General features: G+C 51.3%; 1 protein-coding gene across 1 annotated transcript in view; it reads right to left on the minus strand.

Annotated features, from left to right (window-relative positions):
• Nucleotides 1-1,494: 1,494 nt before the first annotated feature.
• NECTIN1 (nectin cell adhesion molecule 1) overlaps nt 1,495-23,080 on the minus strand; it is a 64,489-nt gene continuing 42,903 nt past the window's right edge. Inside the window, exons 2-6 of the mRNA XM_062594627.1 lie at nt 17,293-17,643; nt 16,271-16,573; nt 15,732-15,849; nt 11,520-11,671; nt 1,495-2,202 (exon numbers count right to left, since the gene is read on the minus strand). Of these exons, the coding sequence (XP_062450611.1) occupies nt 1,661-2,202; nt 11,520-11,671; nt 15,732-15,849; nt 16,271-16,573; nt 17,293-17,643 (1,466 nt within the window). The 3' untranslated portion in view covers nt 1,495-1,660. The remainder of the gene's footprint in view (nt 2,203-11,519; nt 11,672-15,731; nt 15,850-16,270; nt 16,574-17,292; nt 17,644-23,080) is intronic.

Raw genomic sequence — 23,080 nt, forward strand, 5'->3', positions numbered from 1 at the left:
CACACACACGAAGGGAAAAAAAAAAAAAAAAAACACAACCCCCAACCCAGTGAATCTCATCTGGACACGGTCAGTGTTAGACAGAGGGCCCTGCAGTCTGGAACCGCATTTAGCCATACGCAGAGCAGAGATAGCAGCAGTCCAAGCCTCCCCCTCGCAGCACAGTGGCATGAGGGAAGGAGGATAAGATCAGTACCCCAGGCTCATTCATTCCTGCCCTACCTACCCAGGCTTTGCTTGGAAGAGGGATGGGATATTGGGAAAGTGGCGATCGACACAGACTAAGCAATATATCTGAAAGCTAGGGTTGTTGCTAAAAGTTAGAGACAGCTGCCCCCATGCTCTGACCAAAAAAGAAAGAAAAAAAAAAGGTGTAAACACATGATGATTAAGCTTTAGTGATACAGTAAAACCTGGGGGGCTGGATCCAGAGCCTACTGAAACCCTCAAAGATGCTGGATTGTACCCCGGGACAAATTGCCCTGCAAGGCTCTGCGGACCAGAGCTGAAGGCCGTGAGTTTGTGGGAGAAGCGCCGTGGTAGCGGTTGGTCCCCTTCCCTTGGCAAGGCAGCAAGGCGCGCGCGGCGTACACAGCAGCGCCGGCGTACGTGCAGTAGATGTGCCGCCGTCAGCTGCTCCGTGGCCGGTACTAGCAGCAATGACAATAACAAAAGGAGCCAACACTTCTCTGAGCCATCACAGGGGAAAAAAATGTCAGCAATAAATACGCCTTCTCTTTCTCTTAAAAGAGCACTCAAACAAAGGCAGAAAATGAAAAGCCAGGAAATAATAAATTGCAGGAAGAAAATGGTAGCTCCGTTTCCCTGCCCTGCTATCAGCCCGTGCACCTGGGGTTTGCTCTAGGGCTTTTTCTCCCCCCCCTCTCTCCCCATTTTGCTTTTACCGAGCTATTAAAAACTGGGAGTGGGTCTCCCCAGGTGGGCGGTGGGCAACGGGAACACTACCCAAACCCCACGAAAACAAAACAAGCAGGGGGGAAAAAATCAGTTCATCTCATAATGGCACCTAAGTTTCCTTTGCCATCAGCTCTCCCGGCCTCTGTCCTTCTTCGGACAGCCCGCCTGACCCCCTCCCGAGGTTAAAAACAGAAGACGACGACAACGTACAAACAAATTCCAGTGTTTTCGGGGGTGTCGAAGCGGGAGGAAGGAACTCGGGGAGGGACGCGGGGCTGAAGGGCAGTCTGAGACATGAAGACACGACGGAGTGTAATATACAGGCTGGGCAACAGTCGTTAAAGCAAATAGTAACACCTAAGCCACCGACCAATACAGACACCACAGAAGGGGACAAAAGTCGTCAGGGAAATTAAAAAGCAAAAACCAAAAGCGAGAAAATAATTACCCAACCTCCCCCCTCCCCTTTCCAAAAGGAAAAAAAAAACAAAAGCCCCGAACGGTCTGTAAGCACAGCTGCCCTCCGAGGCCGCCTCCGCGCCGGGCCGGGAGCGCCCGCGGTGCGCGCCGGGCGGCGTGCGGGAGGGCGCGAGCGCGGCGCGGGCGGCCCGGCGTCGCTTGCGTGGGGTGTGCGTGCGTGCGTGCGTGCGTGTGCGTGCGTGCGCGTGTGGGTGTGCACGCCGGTGGAGCGAGAGGTGTGTGTGAGTGTGTGTGCGTGTGTGGTGGGGGGGGGGGGGCCGAGCTACACGTACCACTCCTTTTTGGAAATAAAAGATCCGTCGTTCTGCGAGACCATGTTCTCCGCTATGTCTAGCTGGTCGGGGTCGTACTGGAAGCCGAGTGTCCTCTCGTCGTAGGGCTCGGGGTGAGCCTCTCCCTCGTCCACCGTGAAGTACGGCCGCTTGGCATCCTCCTCGTATTTGTTGGGGCCGCCTAGCTTGCGCTCGCCTCCCACGTCCTCGTCCTCGTCCTCGTAGGTGCTGCCGCCCAGCGGGCCCGGCTTCTTCTCGTCGTCCGAGTCGTCGGGGTACTGGAGGTTTTGGGCCATGGGGGGGTGATGCTGCGGGATGCCGGCCTTACTGTAGCCGTTGCCGTACACGTGCTTCTTGGTGCTGTAGTCACCCTTGAAGGTGTGACGCCGGCGCCGGAGCACCACACCGAGCACCACGGCCACCACCAGGACCAGCGAGACGCCTCCCACTATGCCCCCAATCACGGGTGTGGGGATGTTCGGCTGCACCACGGATTTGCGATCATCGGTTGGAGACGGGGTGTAGGGAAATTCTGGGTAGGAAAAGACAGATGGAAGGGGGAACAGTGTCAAACCATGCGGAATCGCGCCCTTGCTCCGTGCTCTCGCTGCCGTTTTTTGTTTTTATTTTTTTTCTTTTCCAGGTGGAGGGGTGGGAAGATGAGGGTAAGGAACAGGGAAGGGAAAAATCGGGGAAAGGGGAAAAAGGTGCATCCTCAGAGGGGACGAGTGCAAAGGTGCTCTGTGCTAGCACGGGGCACGCAGCACGCCTGGCCGGGTGCGCCGAGCCCCGTGCAGGAGCCCGGCCGGCCAGAAGTGACATTTCCAGCTCCAGCCCACCCGCTTTCTCCCAAACTGCTCAGATCCCGTCCCTGCAGCCTGGACACTTTTCTTTTTACTGGGTGGCATTCCGGGGCTGGTTTGCCGTCGGTCCCCCCGCTCCCCCCCCCATACACACGAATTCTCCGTGTCTGCCCGGTGCTACCGAGGGTCACAGCTTGCTCCCAAACCCGCTCGCCGACCCGGCCGTGCTCTGAACCGCGCGGGTACGGAGCTCCTGCGGTTTCCTTTCCTTCTGTTACTACCACGGCCAGCACAGTGCCACTGCAGATGCTAGTCTTGCTCCTACAGATACCCTGACCTATTTAAAAATAAATAAATAACTAAAAAGAGGAGAAGAAAAGCAATGGGAAAGAAGCTCCCTTCTCTTTCATGCTGTTCAACGCACACATTTTGGCACAGATGAAGTTTGATCCAGGACTTAAATCGCCTTCCTGAGGCTCCCGCAGCAGCTGGTGCCCTGCTTGCCCGCCGGCACCGGCTCGGCAGCCCGCCGCCCGCACCGGCACGTGTCCCTTCCACGCAAACACCCGAGACGCCGGCTCAGGCCTCGCGCTCAGTTATGCAGGTGAAGATCGAGTTGCTGGTCTGGATTTACCCAGCTAGAGCTAAGAGCAGCACCCAGCAGCGTCGTACGACCAGCAGCGCGGCAGCCTGGGCTGCTCCTACGCCCGTCTCCCACCCCGGCCGCGGCTGCGAGCTGCTGCTCCGCAGCCTGCTGGCCTCGGCTTTTCGCCCCGGCTGCTAAGGACAGGCACAGGCCGACTCATGATCCCAGCGCGCCTGCCCGGGGCGGCATCGGGACGCGGCTGCGGGGAGGGAGGCCCTCAAAGACCGCGAGTTCAAGCAGGCTGTGGGGCAGAGTCCGCTTCCTGCCCCCTCTTCGCGAGCCTGCCGGACTCTGCTGCCGGTGGCCAAGCGTCCGTGTTAGGGCAGGAAATCTCAAAGAGGCCAGAGCTGGGCAGGCAGGGGGTCTCCCGGCAGCGCAGCCCTCTCAGGAGGAGGGGCGCAGAGAGCTTCCTCGGGGCAGAAACTGCTGCAGATTTTGGGCAACAGTTCTGAATTAATCGTTGGCCTGACCCTTGTGGCATAAGGTTTTGCTTGTGCCTGAGAGCTGCCTTCCTCGGAATCATCCCAGCAAACATGATCCTGGTTTCCACAAGGCTGACTTGCTTTGAGCAAAATCTTGTGAGTCTGAACCCAGCCAAAGGGCAGCAAACTGGGCAAAAGAGGATGGGGGACAGGCAGATGAAGGGGTGCCCTTCCTCAGCCAGAATGAGGAGAAAAACTGCACAGGCAGGAGCCAGGATCTCTCTCCAAAGACGGACTTTGGTTGAAGACCAAGGGCACGTATGCCAGCACAGAGAGCTGGGGTTGGCTTCTGGGAAGCCAAAACCACAAACTGCATCAACAAAAAGCTTGTCACAGCCACTTGGTTAATGGAAAACCTCTCTGCAGAGACAGCAGGAAGTGTCACGTCCACCCCTGGTAGTCCTGGCTGCTGAGGGCTGTTTCCACCACGCATGCCTCCACAGCTCTCAGCAGCCCTGCCTGTGCTACCTCCCCAGGCTTGCTCCCACCGCCCCTTCCAGCCTTCCCGTCGCAGTGCCGTGCCGCGGCGTGGTGGCGGGGGGCACGGGCCCTTGTGCGTGGCTCCCGGAGCTGTGCCCAGTGCAAGGGTCCAGCTGGAGTTTGAGCAGGTGCAAGGGGAGACCACCAAGATCAGGCACCCACGGGCTCTGGACTGAACCCTCTTTCTCTTCGGCAGTGCTATCAGGCTTTTCCCCAAAGCAGGGCTGCTTTTGTGCTTGGGACCAGGGCTCCCAGCACCCCACCCTGGAAAGACCCAGCTGTGGCATGCATGCTGATGGGGAGAGGGAGGCTCAGGCTCCCTGACTGATCCTCCTCTGCCGACCAGCTCTGGAAAACAGGCAGGGCGGAGAGGCGAGATCTGACTACATCTTCAAAAGGCGCTTGGCCCATTTTTCCATTAACAGCCTCACTAACAGCCCAGGTTGTAGGCATGGAGTGTGTGTGGGGGGAAATGCTCCTCTACCTTTTTCATATAAATTTATCTTTTTCGTGCCCTTTGCGCTGCTCGCCCCCAAGATAACACTCGCCTACGTGCCACCCCCCTGCCACTGCCAACGCCGTGGACACGAAAATTAACACGTCACTGTGTTGGATTTCACACGTTATTGAAGGAATGAACTATTTTCTGCTCGCATCCCATCCCCGTCCTCCTCGCAGTGGCCCAGTTCCCATGCCAGAGAAAACAAAACCAAACTGTGGGAAGAGACGGGGAGAGGGAGAAAGGAGCTGGGAAGATTGCAAGCTAGCAGCCAGTCACCCCCTCCCTACCCAAACAGTTTGCTCTTCCCCCGGCCGCCCCAGAGCCTGCAGAAGCGAGTGGCTCTGGGCACGCAGGAGAGGGGGGACAGCGGAGAGAAAATGGATGAAAAGGAGGAGTTAGCGCCCCAGAAAGCGGACGGGAAGGCCGGCTAGGAGCGGGGGTTGCTGCCGCTGGATGGCGGTGCAGACCGCCGCCGGCCCCGGGCTCTGCCCGGCTCCCCCGCGAGCCCCGGCGCCGGCTGGGCCCAGCACACCGAAGGGTGGCAGGGGCCGCCCGCAGCGTGCTGGCCACGGCCCGGGCAAGCGGCAGCAAGCCGAGGGGGCAGGAGCTGCACCGCTGCGGGTGGGGGGGGGGGTGAGGAGCTGCATCACCCGGCGCCCCGTTTGCCGTCACCCCCCGCCTGCAACCCAAGCTCTCGCGGCAGCTGGGAGGCAGAGCCTGGCCCGGTGCCTCCTTCCTCCACGTTTAACCGCCAAGTTAATTAATGACTCGGGGCAGGTCCGGTGCGCGACTGCACGCCGCTGCCGCCGGCCCGACAAAGCGGGGTTTACCCCCTCTGCCCACCGAAGACGCGCGAGCCGCGGCCACGCAGGAGAGGGGAAAGTGTGGGAAAAGGATCCCCTTTTTGTGTGTGAGAGGCGCGTGAAATGCTTGGAAACCAGCGCGATGCCTGAGCAGCAGCGCTGAGCGCGCTGGGGGCCCCATGTGAAAAATCCATTAGGAAAAGCCTGCAGAGAATTAAAGCCGCTGTGAAAAGTGGACTGAAGAAACAGGAGCCAGCGCAGCGGAGGGAGGGGGAACAAGCCAGGCTTTAATGCCAGTATAAAGAGCCTCCCCCCGTCCTGCCACCCCCTAGCCCTCATAAAAACAGGGAGTGCTGTATGAACAGGAATGAAAGCAGCAGCGCTGCCTCCTCCCTGCCCCGCTCTGCCAGCTGTTGCATTCAGCCCAGCTTCCCGTCCCCGTGCCAGGAGCCAGCCCTCGCGGGGCGGCAGCTGGGAGCGCGGGGAGACGAGGGGTCGCTCTGGGCTCTGCTCTGGCACGGGGCCGAGCCCACACATCCCCTTTGATCCCTGGCTGGTTTCCAATAAAAATGAGACCTATGCAGATCATGCTACCTGTCCATCAGTCCCCTATCGAATGCTTTTTGAGCCTTGCTGGCCAAGCGGCCAGTACCAGCAACAGTACTTGCAGGTTCAGCTGCTGCAGCCAAATGCATCCCTGGGGATATGCACCTTGCAAACCTGATTTTTTTTTTTTTTTTTTTTTTTTTTTTTTTGAGATGCCCATTACTGGCATGAAGATACCAGGAAAGCTGACGGGTCCACGGAGCATCCCAGCTCCCAGATGCTCTCAGCAAATGCAGCAGTGATAGTTGTTAGTTCTTTCCAAGAGGCAAGAGAGCTGATGGCCTCCTTTCCTTGCAGGTATAGGCCACAGCAAGGCCTGTGACCCTTGCTGTTAAGCACACGTGTGTGGGGGTGAAGGTAGGGAAGTGCCTCCGGGCCCGCCCCAGCACGGACAGGGCTGTGGCACGGGGAGCCCCGTAGCGTTGCTGTCCTCTTGCAATGCCCCTCCTTGCTGGCCATGGCAGCCCCTGTGGAAACCATCTCCCCTCTCCCTCCTGCCTTTCCCTTCTTCACAGTGGCATCTCTGCTCCCCTTCTACTGGAGCGAGGTGGGAGTGGGGGGAGAGGAGGCAGCGGGGGTGGAAAAACCGCTGGAAACTAATCCAGAAGTTCAGCAGCTGCTGCCGGCATTTCAGAGTGTGACGGCTTTTAGGCCAGATGCCAAATGTGCCTTAGGTTTTAATCTCTCTGTCAGGTCACCTACTGCTTGTCAATCAAACGCTGCTCCCGCAGAAGCCATTGGCACAGATGCCATCAGACAGGTTGCAGTAGCAGAAATCCAGAAGAGTAGCATCAAACGGACCCCCCCCATCCTCAACTTCCCCTTCTTCCTCCCTCCCTCCCCCCCCCACTGTATGTCTTCCTACCTAAAGGAGCACAGCGCTTGCTGGCATGGCCCGGCTCGGGGCTTGCCACCCGGCAGGAGCCTGGCTTTGGGTGCACCTGCCGGTAGGCTCGGGGTTTAATGCTTCCCGGAAAGGCTTCTCCCTCGCGCTCGGCGCCTGCAACAAAAGGGCCGGCCGCCGCATGGCGGAGGGCTCCAGCAAGCCCCACGGGCTGTTTGCAATGACCTTGCTGGGATGAGATCACCGGTGGTGTGTAAATAACTCTGCTGCAAGCCGGGCAAACCGGGGGCAGCCGGCCTCCCCCCTCGCTTTCCCAGCGCCTCCTCCCCTCGCTGCCTTGCAGCCACAGCCTCTTGCTCGGCTCCAAACCAGCCTGCCTGCAGGTCCGGAGAGACCGGCGGCCCTCACGCAAGGAAGGACGCGGAGCCTCCAGTCCGGGCACCCGCTGCCCAGCACACATGTGCACGGTGTCTCCTTGAAATCTGGCGGCTGCAGAGGCAGGGGTACACAAAGCAAGCGGCCCTGCGTATCCCAGAGGAAACGGACCCTTCCTGGCCTTGGGAAACGGCAGGAGCCCTGAAGTGCAGTGTCTGACAGCAGCCGTGGTCTCAGCACAGGCTCTGCTTCCAGTGCTCTCCCCCCACCACTTAGCTCTAGCACTGTGGCTTCCCTTTGGGTTTGAAGTTTTCCTGGTGCTCGAGGCCCATGGGGAGAAGAGATGTTTTAACATCTTCTTCCTCGTGCTTGCTCTGGCTGAAGCCAATTCGCAAGTGCATGAACGCACATACAGGTGTTCATGTGTACACACGGGCACGAGCGCAGGAGTGCCTATGTGCACAGGTACAGATAGACACGCACATCCAAGCACATCTTCATAAATGCATGCCAGTTCACGCACGCAAACGCACTGATGCTCTTGTGTTCGTGCATACGTGTACACAGCTGCGGACGCACACTGTGCGTGTGTGTGTGCCCGGAAACAGCTCGGGGTCATGTGGTGGACGTATGTACGTGCATGCCCACGTCTCCACGCAAGATCACCACACAGCTGTGCAGACATGCAGGGACGCCTGTGCAGGCCCGGGCGGTCTATAACCAGAGCCTGTTGTTGTGCCACACAACCGCCTCTAATGAATAGTTACAAGTCACACTACATGGCTTGGCTGCGACTGACAAAGGTCCTGCAAGGCAGGAGAAGCTATTACAGGAACAGATTGCAGGAATAAAATATTAAATTTCCACTTATCAATCTCTTTAATGTGCTGTAACTCTAACAGTAGCATTCAGCTTTTTCTCCCTGAACAAATTGCCCTCTCTGCAAGGAGGGGAGCTGCACTAACCCTGTGGTCCTCCTCTCAGGGCCTGGGGCTGGGAGGAAGGATGCAGGGGTGACAGGAGGGGGCGGAAGGTCCACGTGTGTGAGAAAGGCGCCAGTGGAGCAGGAGGAGGAAGGTCGCTGCAGGTTTTTATCTGCTTTAGCCTCCCGTTTTTTTTTTTTTTTTTTCTCCCAAGGCTGGCTGCTCACTAGATTGAACTCCATTTATTGCATGCAGCTCTTGAAAGAGGTTTTGTGGTCCACTGACAATCCCTAAATTGCCTGCAAGACCCAAACAAATGTACCTGTAATAGCTGAGCGAGGCTGGCTGAGCCTTCCCCAGCGCTGGCCTAATCGGGCCTTAGGGAGAACTGAATAAACATATTCAGATCCCATGAATTATTAAAAGGATTTTTTTTTTTGACTTGGTGGAGCCCTGGCCTAACGAGTTGGCTGCTAATCCCTCCTAGCATGGCAGCTGTTGGTGCGTCCCTCCTTCCCACTCATTTAACCTCAACCCCACAACTCAGACCTTTGGGAATACGTTTCAGATTACAGGCAGGCAGGCATCAGTCCAAACTCATTCCCTAGAAACCTTGCCAGATCCTGTGCGAGACCATTGCTCTATCAGCCCACTGAAAAACCACCAGGCAGGGGAGATTTCCCGAGGCCCAAGGGAGAACCCACAACCCTGCGCCCCATGCAAGGGGACCGGCACAGCCGCTTGGGCTACGCTGTTACCGTTGCACTAAGATAGATAAAATAACCGCAGGTGGCAGTAGGAAAGATGAGGGGAGGACTGTACCTGCTCTCTGAGAACGTGTGGCTTGACAGAGCAAGAGACAGGAGGTGGCTTCACAGACAGAAAGACAGCTAAAAACAGATGTATAGGCTACACAGAAATGTAAAATGAGATACTGTTAAAGAGAGCCTCTTGGTCCCTAAGTCTTCTGCAATATCTGTGATGAATCCCACCTCTTTCTCTTAAACTGAGGACAAAGCTGGGGGCATTTTCTCTCTGATCACTGCTTCAAATGTGACCCAAGGTGCTAGTTATTGCACTGGATGGTTTCCTATGGCTGATGGGAAGCAAGTCTGCTCAGTTCGTACCAGGCAGTTGTCTGCTCTGTCCCAGCAATACAATGCCTTTGGTGGGCAACTCACGTGAAGTGGTTAGTGACTAAAGGGATTCTGGCCATGACCATCCCCTGGGTTTTGGTGTTCTAGCAGTGCCGTGGCAGGGCGGATGCTCTGATGCTGGGCTGAAGCTATTCTAAACAAAGCCCTTGATTATTCAGGTTCCTTTCACTAGCAAATGAAAAATCCCCCAGAGAAAAACATATACTAGGAACAACTCAGCAGGCAAGGATCCAGGACAGGAGGTGTGAATTAAAGGCCTGTTACAGTGATAATAATCATAAATAAATACTTGGTAATTAGCATCTAATTAGCACATCTCATCCATTGACCTCCAAGCACTTGGATAGAGGAAAATTAGCCTGGTTACAGAAGAGGGGAACTGCGACAGTGAGGATGCCAAATACAACGTTACTGCTAATTTCAGGAGGTCAGCTGCCCAGGCCTTGTTTTTAAGCTAGCTCAGCAGTCTCCACTGCAGGATGGCGGGCGTGCTGGGGCTGGAGCCCAGCTCTCCTGAGAAGCCAGTTTCATCTACCTCAGATTAGGCAGGTCTTTGAGGAACAAGCCATCTCAAAGAGGTGGCCCACTATGACAACCACAGATGCTGTGGTTTGCCCTCTGCTAGACTCCAAGAAGGTCTAACAGTCCTCGTACTGGTGTCCAGTGCCTTTCAATGTGTGCGCGCTAGCCCAGAGGTGACTCAGACTGCTTTTGCCATGCCTTGTGAGTGCAGAAAGCTCTGCTTCTTTTCACCACATTGGTTCTGTATTTCTCATGCTTTGGGAAAGTCCTCAGTCAGCAGAATGCCTCATCACCCATCCACCTCTGTGCCAGCAGCAGAGCAGCACCCATGCAGTTTGTCACATTTGCAGGAAGCCAGCTGCTCTCCAAACCACCGGTGGGCAGTCACAGTGGCTGTGCTCTCCCCAGAGAGAGCAGGTCTGGGGCTGCAATCCCCACAGGCCCCACCATGGGCCCAGCTGCAAAGTGGCCTTGTGCAGAGCATGGTTTGTGCTGCCTCTCCTCTAGAGAGCAGTCCCATTTTGGGGTGTTGGAAGAACACCCAAAGGGAGTCAGTGCTGAGCCCCAGCAGCACTGCTAGCTCACTGGAATGCCAAAGAAGAGTACTAGCGAGTCTTCTCAGCCACCATTAAGTCTCCCAGCTGTGCAGGGCTACTCAGTTGGTGGCTGCCTACTGTATCTGCTGTGAGCCTAGAGCCCACCACAGCATGCAGCTTCCCTTCTGTGCCACCAGCTCACTGCTACAAGAGATACCTCCATCTCTCATGAGACCTGGTCACCACCTAGCTGTCATTAGCCTACTGACAAGAGGTGTCACTCTTTTTATCCCCTAGGAATGGGGTAAATTTCCCTTCCCTGCTCTCAAAGCACTGAGCCACTTCTCTTTGGTGATGCTTTACAGTGTTACTTCATCTCTCTGAAATCAGGCTATTGCCATATATTACTTCCTCCCTTTGACCCGTTTCTTGACATCACTTTCTCTCCCTGATATTACGTAGGCATATCCACACATCTTTTTCCCTTTCTTGTAGCTACAGTGATTTGCAAGTAATCAAATCCTTTCCCTCTGTCTCATATGACATCACATAACATCACTTCCCTGCTTCCTGCATCTTGTGATGTTACTCCTTTCTGAAGCCCAGAGCTGTTTGTATCTTCACGGCCTGCCTCTGAGCAATTTGTGACAGCAAGGTGAGCAAGTGCACAGACAAATACAGGATTAGAAGAAGCACAAACGAGAAATCATCTGAGTTGCCTGAAGTCAGGACCACAAAACACCTGAACAAATGGCTTGTCCATCTCATGCTTTACTGCCTCAGCAGCATTTAGCCTTGTCCTACCCCTTTTCCTGTTTTCCAACAAATGTCTCCCTGACATTTCTTAGCTTTTAACAAGTCCAGTGATCTCTGTGAACCCAAAGCAGAAAAGAAGACAAGGGAAAATGAGATCAAATGCATCTTAGTGTAAAAAAGGAGCAGAGAACAAGAGGAAAGGAGATAAAATACAAGCCAGATGAGTCCAAAACCAATGCAAAACAAAGAACTCCTCTGCATACTTTGCATCAAGAAACTCCCCACCCCTAGAAAGAGAAGCTGATGTTCAAGACAAAGAAGTTAAAAATGATTGGTAGTTTATTAGCAGCTCACACTCCCCTCTCCCCACCACTTCCTCCTCTTTCTTACAGTGTACACCATATTTTTTCCTACCTGTGACATTGACTTCCACCAAGCCTGACCGTGTACCGATGGCATTGGAGGCCTCACAGATGTAGGTGCCGGCTACACTGTAGGAAACAGGCCCTTTGAAGTAGATGGTGTTGTTCTGGATTTCCACGCTCCCTGGCAGAGTCCCGTTTGGCCTAGGGGGAAGAAAGATCATGGCTGACCCTGAGATGGTACTCGGGAGGGTCAAGAAGCATTGCAGAGAGATGGTGACATGCTGATTCTGCTCTTGCCCTTGGGTAGGTCCAGAACCCAGTGGTGCTGGCTGGAAAATACTTGTTTATGTTATCAGACTTTAAACCAAGCCCCTGCAGAACTACAGGAAAGAGTCAGTGGAGTGTCTTCAAGGTAAATTTGCTGCATGATGAGAACCAGATTGTTTATATGGACTCTCCTCAAGCTCTCTACTGTACCGACCCATAAACCACTGACTCAGAGCAGTGAAGTGCTGAGAGCCACAGCAGCTTTGCTGTTCTGGTCAACCTGCATTTTAGCCTTTTTTAAATCTCTGTGATTACAAGAGTCACTGAGGTATGGGATCACCCACAGCCCCTTGGATTTGTGTAGCACTTTCAGTCTACACAGTTCCCATATAGGTGGTAGCTTCAGGCAAGATGGCTAGGTCATTGCTTTGTTTCAGCTAGCCCACCTCTGTCAGGCTCATCTTTAAAGTGTTTCTCCATCCCTGACTTTCCACTTGATAGCAAACACAGGAATCAGACACCAACCTGACCCTGCTTTGCTCCAGTTTCCTGCCCATATATCTCTCCTGGGCAGCTGATCAGCCAGTGTTAATTGCAACTCTAGCTTGAGCAGAACATTGCTGATTTACAACCCTACCGTCTCTGGCCTGCCCATGTCAGAGGAGTCAGGTAAGTGCAAAACTGGAATAATGCAAAACTGAGTCTGGAGATGTACAGAATGAATGAACAAAGGCAGATAAAAAATAAGTAAGACTGTGTGCTAGGAAAAGACACACATGGCCTGGTTATTCTTAATTACTGAAGTAAAGTAAAGTAATTACTTCTCTTAGTCAATTAAAAATTACTCAAGTAATTCTTTCCCCTCCTCCCAACAAAAATGTTCACATATTGTCAGCAATTTGTAGGAAACAAAAGGGAATAATGGGGTATAATTATGTTTGTGCCTAACTGCCCATGCATGTTTTACATGTCTATATATACACACATGCACATACGTGTAACAAACACATTATACAGAAAAAGGGGGCATTCTTTTCCAGCTATACCCAGCCAGTGGGTAATAGTGAACAACAAGGTATCCTAATATTGGTCCTCTGAGTGAAGCCACAAAGTCAAGGGCACATCTAGAAACTAAGCACCTTGTAAGAGGAGGCGGTGGGATGCTAAAGAAGGCTTTTGCTTCCTCTAAGAGCTTCCCTGACTATTGCTCATTAGCATCCAAACAAGAGAAGAGGAAACAAGTGCTGGTTTTCACATTCCAGGCAGGAGCAAACTGTCACCAGCAGCAGCTGCTGCCTGACCCCCAGCAATGGAAAGATGCACATATGAGTACATGGGTAAACCAATAGCCCTGATGGCCATTTCTCTGGCTGACCAGTAGGGTCCTGCCGAGGCAATGGGGAAATCAGTTTGACAATATTAAAGTGGCTGTGGGGAAGGAAGGGATGGCCATAGATTTTATTTCTATTCCTTACATCCCTATGCTCCCTCCCCACATGTCTAAGTGGCTGGCAGCTGTGCAATTATTTATCAGGTTTTCATGCCACCACCTTGGTCTGCCTCTGTCTCCCAGGGCCCTGCTCACAGGCAGCCTGTGGCCAAGAACAGGAGAACAGGAGCTTGAGCTGAAAGAGCCAGGAGGCAACTCTGTGCCCCTGATTTTTCTTCCTCTTTTCTTTTCCTTCTCTATTTCCTTCAATCTTACTTGGTCTCTCTCACTCTCTACTTCTTTCCTCTTCTTTCACTTCCCTTCTCCTTACCTCCAGCCGCACTCTGTCTTTCCTTTCCATCCTCTTTCAGGTCAATAGCCCTATATTCAGTCCTAACTGCTCTACTAAACTTGCAGAAAAGTAGAGATTTTGGAATTAGACTGAAGCATTATTGGGCTTAGAAGCCTGCACTTTTTAATTATGTTCTCTCTCTCTCTCTCTCTCTCTCTTTTTCTCTTCTTTTTCCCTATAGCTCCTTCTCAAAGCAAAGCACTGATGCTCCCAAGCTCTTAACTGTAAGTCAAGAAACCCTTGCCAGGACAGCAGTCTGAACAGACTTACACACAGCTTACAGAGAATCAATAGGAAAACTCTTCTTTCTAGAGTTCACAAAAGCACAAAAGCACATAGGGACTGACTTGGTATCTGGCCTAAAGATGCACTGTTCCCAAAAATCATTTCTCGGGATTTATTACCAATGCAGTGTGTCAACTATGCATGCAAATGAAGTGTCATACTCAGACTTGCAATGTCCTGACTCCTGCATCCCCTGTTGTTTTTAGAGACTAGTTGGTAACTCACCCTTTTTCCTGCCCTGGGCTTCAGAAACATCACCTGGCTGAGAAGTTCAGCACCTGGTTACCCTGTGCTTCAGCCCTCAGCCTGCCCTCAGCATCACTATCATCGCAGGAGCTGGATACCCCAGATGAGACCAGGGACTGCTTGTGCAGCTTGTCTCTCCATACGAAGCGAGAGAGCTCCTGCCTCAGAGACTCTGGTGCTGAGGCACCCAACAAGAGTCCTGTGCAGAAGGAATAGCAGAACAAAGGAATAAAGTAACTTGCCCAAAAGCAGAGACAAAACCTGTCTCCAGTGCCCCAGCTCCATCTCACAGGGCTTGTGGCAGCTCAATTAGCCAGCTCTGCCACCCTGAAGTAGCCTAAACTGGCATCTCTTCTGCCTTGGGTGCTACAAGGGGCATCTTTACTTCTAACACTTCCCTGGCAATGTTGTGAGGAACTCAGAGAGCCCCCTTGGAGTTTAACTACAACTGGCAGAACCAACAAAGGGAGAGAACTGGGAGGATAATTTTAAAAGAGGCAAGAAAAACAATCCTCTTCAGACTTGTATTGTGAACAGTTTGATCTGGGAAGTGAAATGAGAGAGAATATGCCTGGCTGCTTGCAAAGCCATTCTGAGAGCCTCTTTGCTTATGACAAATGCTAGCTGAAAAGAAGAAAGGATCCATTTGATCATTTTTTTTAAAGCTACAAGAGTGCTTACAGAAAAAAGAAAGAGAGAGAGAGAGAGAACCACCTCAGGTTCCATCAATTCTCATCTGACTCCCCAGACACCTCTTGCTCACTTCTCAGTCCCTTTAGTGTATTCAGCCAAAAGCTAAAACCCTGGTGGAGATAGAATTGCTTCTGTTTAATGTCTGACATGTGGGGATGACTGCTCCAAAGGGGAGCTCCTGGTTACAGCCAGGGCTGATTCCAGGGAAAGATTTTTTCAGATGCAAAGACGTTTTGTGTTATTTGAGCCCTTATATGAAGAGGAAGTCCTGGCTCTTTTTTCTAGCTCTGCTACTGAAGTATTTAGTGATGCTGGGCAAATTATTTACCTTGCCACATCTCAGTTGCCCCACATCACCAGAGAACAATATTAATCCAGTTGGACTGGAGGATGCCACAGGGAAGAACCAGATGAAGGACAGGAGATAACCACTGTCTGTCCCAAGACGAGGTGGCTATGTGTGGGTCAGGCCAAACTCCAGTTCCGGTTGTGTTAGTTTGAGGCTGTGGACCATGTGAAACTTCTGATAAAGCCCTCCCTCACCAACACATGCTGCCCTCTGGATGTGGCTGGCAGAGGAACAAGCCTCGGGTAGTGACTTGTTTGGCTCTGACAAGCTCAGCTTCAGAGGATGGTCAACACAGGGGTGGGCGAGCTGGAAATGCAAAGGCTGAAGAGAAATTTCCTTGCTTTGCAAATACAGAAATTCGTTCCAATCCCCCTTGCAATGAAGGCTTCCTAACAGGGATGTGCCAGGGAACCAAAGCCAGTTCTGAGCTTCCCAAAGAAGCACAGCTTCAGCCACTACAAGGGTCCAACTCTCCTCTCTCATGTGCACGTTTTACCTTGGACAGACATCACTGACAGTAATGGGACTGGGCCCTTTGTTTAAGGATGGACTGGAAGATGACTGAGGTTTCTATAGGGGCTCCTTGTCCCTGGATGAAGATTAAATGTGCTGCTGGGGGTAGGAGGACTGTGGCACTTACAGCTTCCATTCATAGGTGTGAGCCGGGGGGTTGGCATCAGATTTGCATATCAGCTTTACATCCTTCCGGTTGAGAAACCAGTTGCCATCAAAGCCCTCAATAGTGACTTCTGGCTCATCTGCAAGGGGAAGACAAGGGTAGAGAAAGCAGGACAAAAGGAGAGGGAAAAGTTATGGAAAATGAAGGAGGAGGAAATTAAATAGGAAGAGATGAAGGAACGGGGATAGGAGAGGGATTGAAAGGTGTAAAAGATGATGGGACAAGGAATATGAGAAAGGATGAATGAAAGAGAGAAGAGGAGGAACAAAGTGACATGGCAGAGGCAGAGAGGGAAAGAAGATGTGAGAAAGGGAAAGCATATAATTATTCCAAGGGATCACTTCATTTTTAACTCTCCAGAAAAAGAGCAACACCCAACTCAACCTCCCTACCCGACCAGCATCCTCCATTTAGAAAAATCCTCCTTTGCTGGACTTTATCCTCTGCCCTGGGGATCAACAACAGAGGATTGCTCTCCAGCCCTGCCCACACTCACTTACACTGCACGTTGAGGGTCATGCTGTCAGTGAAGCGATCCAGCTGATAATTCACGACGCACATGAGCTGCTGCCGGTGGGCCTCTCGGCTTGGCACTAGCCGGTACCGGCTGATCACTGTGATGGTCCCATTGCTATTCCGGATCTCCTGAAACTCCGCTTCCCCTTTGAGTTTGGTATCCCAAGTGACAGTGCTGGGGGGCTTCCCGTTAGAGGAGGTGCAAGTAGCCACCAAGATCTTTTCTGTCCTGCCAGACTTAGCAATAAGTGGTCGAGTGGTGCCCTCCATCCAATTTGTGGGTTTGGCTACAAGGAGATGCAAGAAAGGAGGAGGAGGAGAAGAAAAGCGCACAAAGGGATGGTTAGAAAAACAATGCTAGCCTCTCTGCTCCAACACAAGACACGTCTGGCACCGCTGAGCCTGTGACAGACCTTCTGATCAATCCACAGCTGGTGCAAATTGGGAGCAACATACTCTGCGGAAAGAATGGTGGAGATGCACTAGATGTATAGCTACAGAATGGAAAGTCAGTCCTTTCCTTCCACAGGTTTTCAGTCCTATATTAGAATGTGAAACTCAAATTGGAGAGCAAGTGAACCACATAAACCTTGGATGGGGTCAATCCACTCATAACCCTAAATCCCATGGAGGAACTCTTTGTGCTTAGGATCCCTCTGGTGTATTTTACCTCTGTTCACTTGACAGGCACCAGCACATTAAACCTCACCAAGCCCACAGAGAACAGAACACAGTTATTGTCCCTACATTAAGAAACTGGAAAACTGAGGCCTGGAAGAAGGAAGTGACGTTCCTGAGACAGCTCAGTGAACCAGAGAGTTAATCCAGCCACTCTGTTTTCCCTGTTCTTCATCTCCTTATGGTCAACTTGAAAGAGCATTGTAGGTGAAATTTATACTCAAGGTTCACCTCTGCCCTGAGTTCCAGGGACCTGAGTCTCAGATCCTACCAGATCTGTTTAACTGGAGGCAATGGTTCACACTAAAGAGTCTGTCCAGTGTCTTACCCAGCACAGTGAGGTTCAGTTGACTTTCCCGGTTGCCAGCTGGGAATGTAGCAAACTCACAGATGTAAACTCCCTCATCCTCCAGCTCTAGCCGAGAGAGTTGAATGGTGACATCTTTGAAGGAAGGGTTCCGGAAAGTCACCCGGTCTTTGTAGGGAGACAGGATGGAGACCCCCATGGCAGGGTTGTAGATGGCCACATTTTGCTTGGAGCCATTGGTGGCTTTCTGCCACGTGACCTGTGTGATCTTCACATTGGGGAGCAGATTGGTGAAGCTGCAGTGCAGGACCACATCTGACCCGATGAACCCCGAGACTGTGTCATTGACTAAGACAGTCTGAGCTTGCAGCCCTGTAATGACATGGAAAGACATAAATACACACGTACTGCTGAGAGAGAAAGAGAAGAAAAGAAAGTTTCTTTAATACTGGGCCCATGAACCCTTTTATTCTATTTGCTTCTTCCTGTCATGGCTGATCACAGAACAGTCTATGGCTATCTCCCGAATTCCAGCTGCTCTACATGTGAATTAGGCTGCAAGAGAGTGCTTGCTTCTGGCACCACTTTCACGACTTATTAACTAGAGATCCTCCTAGCCCCATGGCCACAGTCTCTGCCTTGCAGTTTTCTGGAGAGCTCTCAAGCCCCTGAAGACCAGCTGATGCAGAGTCCTTATCTATAAAGAGCATCTGAGCCAACAGCAACATAGGATGCCAATCTCTTGCATCCCTTATCAGGGCTGACTGATTGGGCTTATCACAGTACTTCCTGCAGCTACCCTGAACCAGAGATGACAAAGTCTTCTCGGCAACTCCTAGCAGCTTCATTGCTGTTGATAAACACCACCACTCCCTTCCAATCTTGATGATCAGTCTCACTGGATAACTCTTCACTATGACCGTCTCTAATGCTCTGGAGCCAGCCTAAGGTTCATGATCATCAATAAGCACAAGTCTTGAAAAATAATACTTTCTTTCCTTTTGCCTTCAACTTTGGAAGGCACTAAATCAGTTACTGTAAATATACAGAATATTTGTGTATCTGTAGGCATACAAAGGCATGGATATTTACCAGCACAGTTTGTACTAACATATGTTAACACACACTCAGACATCCATTTAATCCTGTTGGAGGTGCATCAGGAATTATATGAGGTGCAAAGATCAAGGCCCTAATTTCAGACTAGCAATAGATCCTGACTAAGAGCAGGGTTATGGCAGTGTCCGTACATTTTGGATGATCTGCCTGCATAATCTAGATTTTTTGTATGTGACTGTGGTCCAGAAATAGCTGTATTTAGGAAACTTCCATCTTGATACTGTGGAGTAAAGATGAAAGCTGCTGGGGAAAAGTGGTGGTTAGTCTTCATGACTGCTACTCTGTGTCAGTTGAATCCTCCCATGACAACTAGAGAAAAATGTCTCCCACCAGACCAATCCTGAAATTCATCTTTGGCTGCCACTCTGTCTTTCCCTAATCTGTGTGATTCTGAGATAATGCTCTTGTAATTATGTAGCCAGTATTTATATGAGAAATACAATGGAGATGCAAAGTGGTGAGAACAAGAAAAGCAGGTTTTGCTCACTCCTTCTGGCAGAATGCAAAATTGGATGTATTCTGGGAGACAGAGAGAAGAAAAGAAAGAATGGAGTAAGGAAAAAGAAAAGATGTACAAAGAGTGAGGAAGATGAAAGGCTGATGAAAGAGAAAGTCTGGGGAAAGAAAAAAAGGGATGGCAAGGGAAGCAGGACAGTATCTTCTAATGAACATTTCTGAAATGTCTCGTTTCAGTGTGATGACATCAGTGCTGTTACTTATCACCCCTACCCTGTTCTTCCAGTGAATAAATGGGACCCCTGAGTGCAAGGCCATAATTAACTCCTCAGTCTTGGCCCCACAAACAAGAGATGTGCACTGTGACTGCTACACATGAACCTGTGCAAAATCAGTATCTCCTTATGCATTTTGACAGACATAGAAGTGTAGGAAAATATAAGTCTTCTCACCCACAAACAACAACATCTTTATCATCCTCTCTGCAAGGCCCCATGTAGCCTCCTCAATCCATGCTTGCTGTATGCAGTCTGACTTTAGTCCTGACTTCTCATCTAAGCCTCTTCTTTCTCCCCTCTTCCTTCCCTCCCTCCATGCCAAGCCTGTGATCCTGAGGACAAGCCTCAACAATCAAGAGTGCCCTGAGACGCCATCAGCTGACCACAAGCAGCAGCAATTAAGACCAAAACTCAGTCTCTAGAGCTTTGTGCAGACTTGCCCCTTTCCCTGAGTCAAGTCCTAGTTTGCCCCACACCCTACAGCTCTGGCTGGGTGCTGAGGAACGTCTTTCAGCACTGCTTACAGCCACAGCAAAGCACTGGTGCCCTCATGTGCCTGCATGCACAAATCCTTCAGAAGCTCAGCTGACAAAGTAGCATGTTCCCGGTCACAATGTTGTATTGCCATGAATAATGTCCTTTCTGAAAACAGAGAGAAGTGATGTTCCTGCTCTGAGGTCACCAACAACTGGTCTGTGTTTTTCCATGCTGTTTGGAATCACTGGCTTTGGGAAAAGGATGTCCAGGCAGTAAGACATCGTGGAACACCTTTTTCATACCAGCGTGGCTTGTGTGCTGGGGAACTGCTGGTCCACAGTGGCCATTCTGATGAAATGAGAGCAGCAAGTGCAGAGCAAGGCTGTATTCAGATAATGCTGTCCTAGGATTTGAGGAAAGAATGAGTGGATGGGGAGGAGGGAGATGTTTCCAACTTGCTTTGCAGCAAGCTCAATTCCTTCAAACCTGGAGGTGAGAAAGCCTCTTTTAGAGTTGCCCACACCTGCAGAGGTGAGCAACAGCTTTGCCAAGCAGTCTGGCTCTGAAGCATTTAGGAACCTTGCAAAGCATGTGGGAGCTTGCCAGAGAGCAAAAGCAATCACGTAGCAAAGGCCCTGGGAACAACCTGCCACCCATCTCACAGCTGCCTGGCTGTAGGTGTGCGGAGCACTCCCTCTTTCTCCCAAGCCTGGAGGAGAGCAGATTCATCAGCACTCATCCCCACCTCTCTCATGAAGGGCCAGTGCCCTGGAGCAGAGCCTGCCTGGGGCCAGGGCGATGGTGCAGCTGGTTCCAGTTCCACACAAGTGCCAAGACCCACCATATGCCTCAGCTGTTCCCTTTGAACCACACTTTCGAAACCCAATAAAAGAGGCCACATTCGCAATGGGTTGGGCACCTGACAGCAGGAAGTTGTGGCTCTGAACCTCCTTGCAGTACCAGAAAAGCAGGAGACAGGACAAACACTATGGGGACAAGGGGAAGGAAAACTGCTGGGTCCCTCTCAGTCACCTCTTTCCTCTACCTTAAGCAGCATGCTTACCCTACCCCTGCCAGGGGATCCATGCATCAATGAAGACTGTACTTGGATACAATTTCGGAAAAAAAACAGACCTTAGAGCTTATGAACCTGACCTTGATCTCTAGGCATCCATCAATCCCCAGAATTGTCTTGTAACCTCTTCCCACGTGCAAAGAGGCAGACTTTTGGCTAGGCAAGAAGCCATTGCCAGTTGAGGACTGCTTGCCAACAATAAAATGCTGCCAAAGCTGGGATTCAGGTCCCTACATGTAGCAGCTTTAACAAAAAAACATTCCAAACTTTCTAGAGGCTTCAAGGGAAAAGGGAAAAAAGTCAGAAGAAATAACAACAAAAAAAACCCTCAAACACTGTGGAAATCATGTTTCCTTTCCAAGTGACTGAGTAAGACAGGGTAAACTCTTTTGAGTTCTGTTCCTCCAAACCTTCCATTAGAGGAAATAATGCACCCACTGCTCTTCTCCACACCATTGCAATAACACCCATATCTAAAGGAGTGGTGAGGAAAGAGAACAGACAGAGTAATGGGGTTTTGCAAATTGCTGGATCAGTTTCCCATGCTCCCAATCCTAAATCAGAAGCCAGAGGGCAAACTGGCTCCCGTCATGCTCTTGAGAGTGTTTGTTTGCAAGGTGACTGAGCTGGGATGGTTAGTCTTCCCTCACCCCATTACACGCTCAATAATTCATCAGGGCAAATGCAAAGATTATTGATGGCAATAAGTGTGCAAGCCAGGGAGAGGGGAGAAAATAAAATCACTAATCAGCCTCTGGAGAGGCTTGGACTTACTAAACAGGAGATGTGTGAGTGTGCACGTGCAGTGCTGGGATCTGCCTTGCTTTTTCTTTGTTGAATGATATGTGTGGTTGGCATGAGAGAGAGAAAGCTTGGGATATATCCTGCCATTTGCAATTACTGTGCCAGATCTCCCAGTGCCCACCAATCCACTCTGACTCCTCCCAGGGACAGCCAGCACACGAGGAAGGATTAGATGTACAAGTTGAAGCATGGCAGGTTAAGATTTACTCAGAGTTTGTTGTTGTTGTTGTTGTTGGGATCTCTGTTCTTTTTTTTGGGGGGGGGGGGGGGTTAAGCGCCAAAAGCAGTAAAAGAGGCCCAACTGAGTGCCAAAGACATGTTGGTGCCAAGACCTCATTAGTGGAGACCTCTGGGATGCTACTCCTCCACCTTGGCCTCTGAAGTGGTTTGTGTTGACGCTTTTCCCCACGATCCCAAGCCCAGATATTTATTCGGTCTTGCAAAGCCTTGAGGGCACTGTGTAGAACTTGCAAAGCCCTCTGGCACAGGCAGCACGCTGGGAAGGAAGGTCTGGACTCACTGGGTATGAGGGGCACTGGCGAGGGAGTAGGATAAGTATGAGGCTTGCCTGGGTAAAAATGTCTCAGTGTCTTAGATGGGCATGTGCTGCCAGCAGACCTGGCTTTGTGGGAGTCGGGTGAGGATGGAGAAAGGGATTTTCAATTCTTCAGTCAGACATGCCCACCACTCTCTGACCTCTACTGAAGCACCCCTGACCTCTTGGAACCCTTGTTCCCTCTACCCTACTTCAATGCACTTCTTGAACGATGCCAACCACCCCAGGCTCTCCCAGAAGTCCCTAGTCAGGACTGCCGTTCCCTTCACTGGACAGTTCCCAAGAAAGAGAAGAAAGAACGTGCTGACCCTTGAGAGTTTTCCAAATGTACCTGTGCCATTCAGCACCTAAGGGGGACCAGCTCCTATCTGTTAATTTGTACTAAATGAGGTGCATAGGCAAGGAGGCAGAGAGAGGAGAGAACTGGGAGAAGAGTCTGGGAAAGGCAGTGTAAGAACTGTGCCATTATTGGTGAGCAATAAACAATCAAGTCTACCTACACAGGACACAGAGGTTTTGAGGCTATCAGATGTCATCTGGTGTACTGTTCTCTCTCTTTTCCTCATGGCCACCAAGATGCACTAGACCCCCATGAAACAGTGGTTGCTGACTCAGCCTAGGCAGCTGATGGCTCTTGAACTGGGAAACCCTTTCTGTGCTGTAATATTTATGCTCCCACACTTTTAAGATCTGGTTCTTGCTTCCCCATACAGAAAGCTCTGGAAATGATCTTCAGGCACTAGTGAGCTCTGTCACAACAGCAAGCCTCCAATCAATGCTTCTTTGTTAGAAGCCATGTGAACTCCACTCTGATTTGCACAACCTTGCCTCTGCTGAGCCTCTCACTGATTTCTCTCTCCTGTTCCCTGATATGCATCTCACCCCAAGGGCATTGAAACAGCCCTTGGCAGCAGTGTGACAAACCACCCTTTGGTGTGGCAATATCACAGCTAATGCAAATATCAGAGGAATCAGCCCTAATAATCTTTGCATCACTTAGAACTAAACTGAAGGGTATATGTAGAAGGTCACAATAGCTGAACC

Source organism: Rhea pennata, chromosome 24, assembly GCF_028389875.1.
Source record: "Rhea pennata isolate bPtePen1 chromosome 24, bPtePen1.pri, whole genome shotgun sequence".
Classification (NCBI taxonomy): Eukaryota; Metazoa; Chordata; class Aves; order Rheiformes; family Rheidae; genus Rhea; species Rhea pennata.